The sequence below is a fragment of the Neoarius graeffei genome, chromosome 14 (assembly GCF_027579695.1).
Source record: "Neoarius graeffei isolate fNeoGra1 chromosome 14, fNeoGra1.pri, whole genome shotgun sequence".
Taxonomy (NCBI): domain Eukaryota; kingdom Metazoa; phylum Chordata; class Actinopteri; order Siluriformes; family Ariidae; genus Neoarius; species Neoarius graeffei.
The window spans coordinates 67,182,792-67,194,496 of record NC_083582.1 but is presented as its reverse complement, the minus strand read 5'-3'; the positions used below and the strand labels follow the sequence as shown (position 1 = coordinate 67,194,496).

The window sequence follows — 11,705 nt, the reverse complement described above, 5'->3', positions numbered from 1 at the left end:
ATCAGAGATGCAGGCTTCTGAACTGAGCGCTGATAACAACTTGGGTCATCCTTCTCCTCTTTAGTCCGAATGACACGGCGTCCCTGATTTCCATAAAGAACTTCAAATTTTGATTCGTCTGACCACAGAACAGTTTTCCACTTTGCCACAGTCCATTTTAAATGAGCCTTGGCCCAGAGAAGATGTCTGCGCTTCTGGATCATGTTTAGATACGGCTTCTTCTTTGAACTATAGAGTTTTAGCTGGCAACGGCGGATGGCACGGTGAATTGTGTTCACAGATAATGTTCTCTGGAAATATTCTTGAGCCCATTTTGTGATTTCCAATACAGAAGCGTGCCTGTATGTGATGCAGTGCCGTCTAAGGGCCCGAAGATCACGAAGATTCTTCCAGATTCTCTGAATCTTTTGATGATATTGTGCACTGTAGATGATGATATGTTCAAACTTTTTGCAATTTTACACTGTCGAACTCCTTTCTGATATTGCGCCACTATTTGTCGGCGCAGAATTAGGGGGATTGTTGATCCTCTTCCCATCTTTACTTCTGAGAGCCGCTGCCACTCCAAGATGCTCTTTTTATACCCAGTCATGTTAATGACCTATTGCCAATTGACCTAATGAGTTGCAATTTGGTCCTCCAGCTGTTCCTTTTTTGTACCTTTAACTTTTCCAGCCTCTTACTGCCCCTGTCCCAACTTTTTTGAGATGTGTTGCTATCATGAAATTTCAAATGAGCCAATATTTGGCATGAAATTTCAAAACGTCTCACTTTCGACATTTGATATGTTGTCTATGTTCTATTATGAATACAATATCAGTTTTTGAGATTTGTAAATTATTATTCCGTTTTTATTTACAATTTGTACTTTGTCCCAACTTTTTTGGAATCGGGGTTGTACTTAGTGCACATGTACGCTGCTTAAAATACAAGCACCCTGACTATAAAATGTCTGTGTTTTGCTCATTTTATTATTTTTTTCTCCACAGCTTGAATGATCATTTTATCCCACTTGTGAATTTTGTCTAGAATAAATTTGCCAAGTCATCCTGGGACATGAATATGTGAGATGTGACTGCAACCTAATCTGTAGAGCAAAATTCTAATGCTACATACTACTAAACCCATTTTCAGATAAGTTGGGATATTTTCCAAAATGCAATAAAAACAAAATCTGCGATTTGTTAATCCATGTGAACCTTTATTTAACTGACAGAAGTACAATGAAAAGATTTTCAATAGTTTTCCTGAGCAACTTAATTGTGTTTTGTAAATATAAATGAAGTTAGAATTTGATGCCTGAAACACACTAAAAAAAAAAATTGGGACGGAGGCAAAATAAGACTGAAAAGTTTATAGGATATCAAAGTAACACCATTTTGGAAGATTCCACAATAAGCAGATTAATTGGGAACATGATTGGGTATAAAAGAAGCATGCACCAAAGGCTCTGTCTTTGCAAGCAAGGATGGGTGGTAGCTCATGTCTTTGTGCCAAGATTAATGAGAGAATTGTTAGCCAATTAAAAAAAAAACATTTTTCAACACAAGATTTTGAATCTTTCAAAATTTACAGTACCTACATTGTGAAAATATTCAGGAAATTTGGAGACATCTCAGTGCATTAAGGGCAAAGTCGGAAACCACTGTTGGATGTGCGTGACCTTCAAGCCCTCAAATGGCACTACCTGAGAAACCGTCATGCTAATCTGACAAATATAGCCACATGGGCTTGAGAACACTTCAGAAAATTGTTGTCACTTAACAGAGTCCACTGCTCCATCCAGAAATACAAGCTGAAACTGTATTATGCAAGGAGGAAGCCATTCATCAATTCTATGCCAATATACTCTATGCCCAAACTCATCTCAAATGAACTGAAAGACAGTGGAACTATGTGTTGTGGTCAGATGAGTCCACATTTCAGCTTGTTTTTGGGAAAATGGATGTCAAGTTCTCAGAGCCAAAGTTTGTTATCAGAGAAAGGTGCAAAAGCCAGCATGTGTGATGGTATGGGGGGAATCAGTGCCCACAGCATGGGTGAGCTGCATGTACCGGTATGTGAAGGTACCACTGATATATTGGGGCATATTTTGGGATTTTAGAGAGACATATTCATCAAGGCAATGTTTCTTTCCAGGAAGCCCATGCTGATTTGAGCAGGACAATGCCAGGCCTCATTCTGCATGGGCTACAACAGTGTGGCTTCGTAGACAGAGTATGTGTGCTTGACTGACCTGCTGTCAGTCCAGATCTGTTTCCTATTGAGAATGTATGGCGCATCATGAAGAGGAGAATCAGACAACGGTGACCACAGATTGTTGAGCAGCTGAAGTCTTGTATCAAGCAAGAATGGATAAAAAATCCAATTACAAAACTGCAACAATTAGTATCCTCAGATGCCATAGGATTAAAAAGTGTGATTAAAAGGAAAGGTGATGTAACACAATGGTAATAATGCCTCTGTCCCAATTATTTTGAGTGTGTTGCAGGGATCAAATTCTAACTTTGTTTATATTTACAAAATACAATTAAACTGGTCAGTAAAACTATTGAAAATCTTTTCATTTGACTTGTGTCAGTTAAATAAAGGTTCACATGAATTAACAAATCACAGATTTTTGTTATTGCATTTTGGAAAATATCCCAACTTTTCTGAAAATGAGGTTAGTAGTTCCATTTTGTGGATTAGGGCATGAGGTATATAATAATAATAATAATAATAATAATAATAAAAACTTTCTCAATACAAAACTTCATTATGATAAAATTTGCATTAGACAGAGAGATGGATAACTTAGATTGGTGATAAGTATTTAACTACTTAGCATGTTTATGTATTTATTTATTTATTTATTTATTTATTTATTTATTTTTTTAAATAGGGAAACTTTGCTAACTATATTCATAATGTGTAACAATGCATTGAGAATTCTGTTAATAGCAACCGCTGAACTAATTCATCACTACTGTATACAGCTATGGAAAAAGTGTGTGTGTGTGCGCGTCCTTATCAACACAAACACAGCCACAAGGACAAAAATCGTTCCAAATCCACAATTTTATTACATTAGGCCTACGTACAGCCTAATAATTATTTTTGTTCTAACCGGATTAGGAACATTGTGTTGGTGTTAGAAATCAAAACCAGAAACATTAAAATCTTGGTTCTGCTGAGAGAACAATAGCCTCTGTGATAAACAAATGATCTTGTTCACTGTTACACTTTATAGGATAGTGAATGCTTAAAAATCTCCTGGCAAGAATTGTGATTTTCGAACAAATTCAAGAACAGGTGATTGAATTCAAGAGAGGTCAATTATATCATTTCAATCTTCCAACAGCAATCACAATTTTTAATCACAATGAGCACTTTAGACAACATGAAAAAAAAAATATATCACCAAAACATGACAACTTGGCAACTCTCACAGATGCTCTGGAGAATCAAACATTCGGCTGTGACATTCCACGTACTCCACATTACACTTCCACAAAACTTCATTACAGCGCACATTTGTCAACATGTATTTACAGTCCTTTAAAAAAAAAATCACCTAATACCTGTAAGCTCGGGTCAATGGCTTCCAACAGTATAGTTTGTCTATTTGTTGAAATACACTTTATTGATTGATTGATTGATTTATGACATCTTGCAACATCGAATTTTAAGAGCTTCAATATGAAACAGATCAGTCTCAGAGTTGAACTACCTCTAAAGTTAAACCCGACTGGCTCTGCTGCTTTGCTGTTTGTGCATTTGTTGTTCCGAAAATCCAGAGTTCAAATAAAAAACCGCAGATGCCGCAATGGGTTTCGTTTACTTAGTCAGATGCAGTGGCATATCGTCTCATTGTGCAGTTTGACTTGATTCCTGACAAGAAGGCATTCTGTAAAAACAAAATAGTTTATTTCACAGCCTACTGAGGCTTCATCTCATCTTCCTCAGCCTCATTCGGTTTTCCTTATCACGCTTCTTGAGCCCACTGATGAACTGAGAGAACAGCAACTCCTGGTCCTTCTGCTTGGGAACACGTTTGAAGCGTGGGTCTCGGCCATACTTTTCTGAGAACTCTTTGAAAGTTGACCTACATGGAAAAATAAAGAATGAATCAGCCAAGCTGTCACAGGCTGCTAGAGCCATCTGATTTTCCATTTCATTGTGGTGATAACATACTGTTGCTCATTTGTTCATCTCCCTGTGCTGCCTTTCTGATCTAATACAGATTTGATTATTGTTGATTTGGTGACTGGATACGAACTTGAGTTGACTTCTGATCTATTTTCGTTCTTGAGGCGAAAAGAAATGGATACAACGGAATCATCATCAGCATCCAGACACATTAGCAATTCTTTCACACTAGCTTTCTGTGCCAAGCTTTGAGTTCAGTGCTGACACACAATTTATAGTTCATAATGGTGTGGTGAAGGACTTCGGTGCCTTAGGAGAAATGTGAGATCATTTCTCTCTCATTATCTCTGTATTGGCACATTTTTAAAAGTCACATTTCTACTCATTGAAGAAATCAGTTAATATCAATATTCATGCATGTTTCATCCAGGTAGGTACTTCTTAATTCTGTCAAGGGAAATGTGTCATGGGTATAAATGAATCACAAGAAAGCACATTGTGAAACTTGGAGCAAAACTTCATTCACTGTGCAAAAGGTAAACCTTCTAACAGACTGGAATTTGAATTTCCTCCTTCTGGGAACGAGCAAAAGGAAACGAGATCAAAGATCCCAAATCAAAGAAGCTTAGACCTGCGCCACAGATCACATCCATTATTAACACAATAGCTGAATATCTAAATTTCAGGTCAAGATTTTTGGGGAATATGTTTGTTCTCTGGTACACATTGTGCTAATACAGGAATTGAGGCTATACGATGATACCCCAGGAACATACTTGGATGTAATTTTGCACTCTTCAAGTAATTTCCTGAACTCTTCTTTTGCCTGCTGGAGTTTGTTCTTTCTCTCTTTATATTCTTCTTTTATCCTGGCTTTGGCAAACTGATCAAAAATCTGCAAAGGCATAGAGAGACAGGATTTGGATCCAGAAATGAGCATTAAAATGACATATAGGTTGGTAAAGCCAAGTTTCAAGAGAAGATCTTTAAATCTTAAGATCTTAAAGAACCAGTCTTACGGTACCTGCTTCCTCTCCTCTGGCCCCAGGAGCAGGTAACGTGGGTCAAATACAATTTTGTGTAATTCTTTCTCCCATGTTGAGAATGCAGACACCTGAGATTGAGATGGAAATACAAATACGTGCATGCAAGTGACTTGCATAAAGGTAATAATATCACACGTCGAAGAGTCGGCTCAAAACAGTTTACTGTGGTTCAAATGAAATTCATTATATGGTGAGGAGAATTGAAACACCTTGAAATTATTATTTCATGTCGAGGGTTAACCTAGAGCCAGTGATCTTCATTTTAACTTAGAAATTAACGCTCGAAACTCATTATGAATTTTAATACGACCCTGGAGCCATATTGAATGAAATGCACCTCTGCTGGAGTTCATATAACTTCATACTGTATAGGGTTTTGAAAGTGCTTTTAGTGTGCTCACCCCTCTCTCCAGGAGCATATCTCTGAAGTGCGTGATCCGCAATTCGAGTGGTAGGACCATCTGATTGGACACTGTGCAGCTCTCTGTATTCTGCTCCTCACTGGCAGATGCAGAATTACTAGATGGCTCTTCCAATCTTAATTGGAAGACATAATGAAAAAGACATCTGTTCAACCTGTAAAATATATGATGGTTGTTTTCCTCTATCTGTTCCCAACAGTCTTCTCTGCTCCTCCTGCTGGTCAAATTCCAATTAATTATAATTTCATCAATGTCCATTCTCTTTATAGAAATTACATGAAAATCCAGGCTCACATATTCCCATCCAAGACAAAAATGGAAATTCAGGCTCAAATCACTTTCTCACTGCAGTAATATCGTACTGGTATTTGCCTGGAAGTGGATCAGGAAAACCTCACTCAGGCAGTCTTGGACTGGTTGTGTTGGTTTGCACCCAAAGTGATAAACTACACCAATGGGGTAAATGCACCAGGCTTCCATTCAAACAGATAAAACGCTGCATACATACGGCAGTCTGGGAAATCACTTCTACTACATATAATTCTGAAAACTACAAACTTTCCTCAACTTTTATTTTTATTTATTTATTTATTTATTTAATTTTTTAATATATCTCAATCCCAAGTAAAGTTTGAGCATTGTGAAGTCTCCTAAAAGTGAAAAAAATAAATAAAATGTGTGTGTGTGTGTGTGTGTGTGTGTGTGTGTATATATATATATATATATATATATATATATATATATATATATATATATGCGCGCGCACACACACACACACTTTTTTCAGAAAATTTCAATATTCTGGTTGTCACACATTTTGACACTGAGTATCTGAATACAAACTGAATTTATTACACTTATTTCTGTTTGATTATGGTATGTAATTATCCAGCAAGTAGTTATTATGTAACTAAAACATTTCCAGATAGTCCTTCCTTCCTTTCTTCCTTCCTTCTACTGTATTAGTTTCTAGCCAGATTTCAGTTGCAACAATATCTGATTGTTTTTTCCAGATCACTACACACATCGAAACACCTTATATCACGCACAGTATCGAATGCTTCCCCACCCTCCAGTGAGGGACATACTTGTTGCGTTTGGATTTTGAAATATGGTCTCCTTCATCATTGTCTTCATCCTCATCATCAGCCAAGGGTGAATTCGAGCCATCCTCTGCCAATAAACATTAATCATTATTATTATTATTATTATTATTATGAGATATAACAAAATGCATAGATACAAACTTATAGACACACACACACACACACACACACACACAGTTGTGGTCAGAAGTTTACATAAACTGACATGAATCTCATCTTGGATATGAATGTCATGGCAATATTTGGGCTTTCAGTAATTTCTTTGAACTGTTCTTTTTCTGTGGCAGAATGATTGTACAACATACATCTTTAATTAAAGAAAAACACTCGAATTTGGTGCACAAGTTTTAATTTTCTTTAGGTTTTCTGAAATTAACACAGGGTCAAAATTATACATACAGGCTCAAAAATTTACATACGCCCACTTAGATTATTAATTCAGAGGTGCTGAAACTTCTAAAACGTCTCTTATCTTGCCAAGGCCGAGGTCTCTTAACTTCCTGTTCATGATCATGATTGACTACAGCTGGTAGCCTCTCTGTGCCTTCATAAAAAGGGTTTGTTGACAGCACTCATTGGATTGACCAACACACAGTAAAATGGGAAAGTCCAAGGAGCTCAGTGCAGATCTGAGAAAGAGGATCGCAGATGTACACAACTTCAGAATGTCTCTTGGAGCCATTTCTCAACAACTGCAAATTCCAAGATTATTTCAAACAATTGTATGTAAGTTATTGTGAGGTGTAGTCACTTTGCCAAGCCACTTTGCTTCAAGAAAACCCAAACTGTCACCCTCAGCTGACAGGAAATTGGTTTGGATGGTCAGGAACAACCTGGGAACCACCATGGCACAGCCCTGCCATGAACTGGAAGCTGACGGATCACTGTCTACAGTTCAGTGAGTTTTACATCACCATGGACTAAGAGGCTGCTATCCAAGAAATAACGCCCTGCTCCAAAATTGGCACCTTCAAGCTAAACCAAAGTTTGAAGCTGACCACACGGACAAAGAAAAAAGCCTTCTGGAAGAAAGCTCTATGGTTAGATGAGACAAAGATTGAGTTGTTTGGCCACAATGACCACCATGTACAGAGGGACACTGTACCAGCTGGTGGTGGTGGTAGGATCATCATGCTCTGGAGCTGTTTTGCTGCCAGTGGAACTGGTTCATTGCACAAAGTGGATGGAATAATGAAGAAGGAGGACTACCTCAGAATTTTTCAGCATAAACCATCAGAAACGTGAACACAACTTGGGATTTACAACAGGATAATGAACCCAAACACGCATCAGAGCTGGTTGTGGAGGATAAAGCAGGCTAACATTAAGCTTAAAACAAGTCCTGACTTCAACCCTGTTGAAAATATATGGACCGGGCTTATAAGTCGAGTCCATGCCAAGAAAAATAAATAAATAATTGAACTCTACCAATTCTACCATGAAGAGTCATGAAATATCCAACCAGAATTCTGCCAGAAGCTTGTTCGTGGTAAACAAAAATGTTTGGTCAAGGTGAATCTTGCGAAGAGACATTTTACCCAAATATTAGGTGTGCTGTATACAGTAGATATTTTTGAGATATAAGATATATAAGAGAGCACTTTTCAGATTAAAAAAGAAAACATAATGAAGGCTCCTGGGTTTTGGTGCAAAATTAAGAAGCGAGTGTGACAAAGTGTCCAGAAGAACTGTGGCTGGTTCTGCAAGATGCTCAGTAAAACCTACAGCTTATTTCCTTATAAAGCTGTACTCATTGTACCCGAGACTACTTTTTTTTTAAGGAAAGGGTCATCTCACACCAAATATTGACTTTATTTCATTTATTATGGCTCACTGCTGTTTATAGTATTTTTTTTTAATGTTGGAATATTTCATTTCATTATTTTTAAGCCATTTTTGGTCTACAGCATTTCTTTACATGTCCCTAAGACGAATTATATCTGACTAAAAACTGACAAAAAGCAAGTAACAGTGCTTCTCTACTCATTTCATTTGTATCCAACACACACAATGCTTTGACCTTAATTAATATCTAGCTATCTATGGTGAGCTTTTCAGCAGACTAAATTAAAAGTATGCACACACAAAAAAATATTTTTCATAATATGAATCAATAGGATAAACTCTAATAATCCTAATTTCATCTGGGTTTTTTCTTTGTCTTTTTTTTCTGAATTGAAAAGTGGAAACATCAATAACTCATCACCCAGTAGCTGCAATAAGACTAAATCAATAATAGCATACAAGCTTTAGAGAAATGTAGTCAGCCATGTAATAACTTCCAGACAAGCTCTGAACTAATTCAATATGTGCAGAAGCAGAAACATCAGATTAGCCCTTATTAACTAATCCATGTGAACAGCAATCAATGGTTTGTTGGGCACTATCTTTCTCGTCAAACAACATTATGATTAGACAGGGATTAAGGACTGAGATTAGTTTGTCAAATTGATACCTGAAATGGAAGATTTGGGGATTAAAATTGGCACCCACTGATCAAACCCCTGAACAGACATTTGTTTACCAACCTAATCTATTTTTAATCTTGTCCATCAATGAAATATGTTTGCTGAAGTGCTCTGGTAACAGGCTTAGTCCTGTCAAACTTACAAACACAATGCTGGATGCAAATGGCACCATGCAAAGCACACAACCTTACCTGACAAGTCCTTCTTGCGTTTATGTGGAGGATCTTCAATGATTTTGTTGAGGTCCCCCCGGTCTTTCAGATCCACTGGTTTCTCCCATACAGACAGCTGCATGGTGGGGTTAAAGAAGAAAACTCTATCATCTCCTGTCCAGACCACACACCTGCAAAAACAAAGAGAGCTGAGAAGACTTACAATTGCAATTATGCATATTTATTTAAATAATATGGACACGTGTTTTACTGGGAAATACACCACTCATATTTTTTATATGAGTTACATCCGGGGCGGCATGGTGGTGTAGTGGTTAGCGCTGTCGCCTCACAGCAAGAAGGTCTGGGTTCGAGCCCCGTGGCCGGCGAGGGCCTTTCTGTGTGGAGTTTACATGTTCTCCCCGTGTCCGTGTGGGTTTCCTCCGGGTGCTCTGGTTTCCCCCACAGTCCAAAGACATCCAGGTTAGGTTAACTGGTGACTCTAAATTGACCGTAGGTGTGAGTGGGAATGGGTGTCTATGTGTCAGCCCTGTGATGACCTGGCGACTTGTCCAGGGTGTACCCCGCCTTTTGCCCGTAGTCAGCTGGGATAGACTCCAGCTTGCCGGCGACCCTGTAGAACAGGATAAAGCGGCTAGAGATAATGAGATGAGATGAGTTACATCCGGGACATGGAGAACCAAAACCATGACATAAATCTTTTATAAGTCACTCATGAGGAAATTGATGAATTGTTTTGATAAATTTAGGGAGTTTTTGTTTGTTAACTTGTCTATATATTGTCTATATATTGCCTTTCTGTGTGGAGTTTGCATGTTCTCCTCATGCCTGCATTGGTTTCCTCTGGGTGCTCCGGTTCCCCTCACAGTCCAAATACATTAGGCTAACTGGTGGCTCTCAATTGACCATAGGTGTGAATGTGAGTGTGAATGGTTGTTTGTCTCTATGTGTCAACCCTGCGATGATCTGGCAACTTGTCCAGGCAGGGTGCACCTCATCTCTTGCTCATAGTCGGCTGGGATAGGCTCCAGCTTGCCTGTGACCCTGTACAGGATAAGCGGCTACAGATAATGGATAGATGGATGGATGGATGGCATTCCAGATTTTGTCCTCCTTTCCTGTTATAATAACATCCACTCTTCTGGGAAGGCTTTCCACTAGATTTGGAGTGTGGTGTGGGTGTGGGGATTTGTGCTCATTTGGCTACAAGAGCATTTGTGAGGTCAGGCACTGATGTCAGGAGAGGAGGCCTGGTGAGCAGTTGGTGTTCCAGTTCATCCTAAATGTGTTCAGTGGGGTTGAAGTCAGGGCTGTGTGTAGGTCACTCAAGTTCTTCTACCCCAACTTTGGCAAGCCATGTCTTCATAGACCACACTTTGTGCACAGGGGCACTGTCACAGTGGAACATTTTTAGGCATCTTAGTTCCAGTTAAGGTAAACTGTAATACTACAGCACACAAAGACATCTTAAACAACTGTATGCTTTGAACTTTGTTGCAAATGTTGGGTGTTATCTTGGTGTCCACAGACTTTTGGCCATAAAATGTGTTTTTAATGATCTGCCAAACAGCATTTGGTCAATCCAGTCTCTCTTTAGGCTACATCCACACGACAATGGCAATGGGATTTTTTTTTTAGCAGGTAAAAAAAATACCGTGTCCACATGGGCAACGGATCAGTAAAATATCAGGTACATATGGCAACGCAACGCTTGCTGAAAACGATGCAATACACATGCCACACCTCTACGTGCGCTATAAGACGGTCCCATCGGAGACACCAGAACAATAGAAGAAGTAGGACACATGCGCATAAACCCCTTCTTCTACCCGGCATGATGACTTGTTCTAGTCATGTGGTTGTGACGTCATCGTAAACAAATCCGTTCTACTCATCCAGATGACTTCGCAATGGCACTGTTGCCACATTTTTCCACTCTGGAAACCGTTCTCAAAAAATATCGTTTTGGGGCACCCAAAACGCCGGTGCCGTGTGGACGCCAGGCCGAAACGATAAAAAATTTTATCGGATTCACCTGAATCCGTTGCCGTGTGGACAGGGCCTTAGTTTTAAGCACAAAGTAAATAGGCATTTATTTAACTGCCTTCAGACAGCAGAGAGTGGGCAGTTTTAATTTATTCTGGTCAGTTTAATTTAACTGGTCTGCAGTTAGACTTTTGTATGTTCTGCGATAGGGTTCTTGGTGTGATCCTTCTGTGGTGCTCAACTACATGGTGCTACTCTTGGGTGCATTACAATACTATTTTATTTTGCCTTTTATAGCCATGTTTTCCTAGCAATTTAGGGTTTTTTTGGTGCCATTAAAGTTTTTTTTTTATTCTACTTTGTGCCATTTGTA

General features: G+C 38.7%; 1 protein-coding gene across 1 annotated transcript in view; it reads right to left on the bottom strand.

Annotated features, from left to right (window-relative positions):
• Nucleotides 1-3,930: 3,930 nt before the first annotated feature.
• The window catches only part of tcerg1l (transcription elongation regulator 1 like), a 267,113-nt gene continuing 259,338 nt past the window's right edge, over nt 3,931-11,705 (bottom strand). Inside the window, exons 8-13 of the mRNA XM_060940254.1 lie at nt 9,365-9,516; nt 6,688-6,772; nt 5,579-5,714; nt 5,156-5,245; nt 4,908-5,026; nt 3,931-4,087 (exon numbers count right to left, since the gene is read on the bottom strand). Coding sequence (XP_060796237.1) covers nt 3,931-4,087; nt 4,908-5,026; nt 5,156-5,245; nt 5,579-5,714; nt 6,688-6,772; nt 9,365-9,516 — 739 coding nt within the window. The remainder of the gene's footprint in view (nt 4,088-4,907; nt 5,027-5,155; nt 5,246-5,578; nt 5,715-6,687; nt 6,773-9,364; nt 9,517-11,705) is intronic.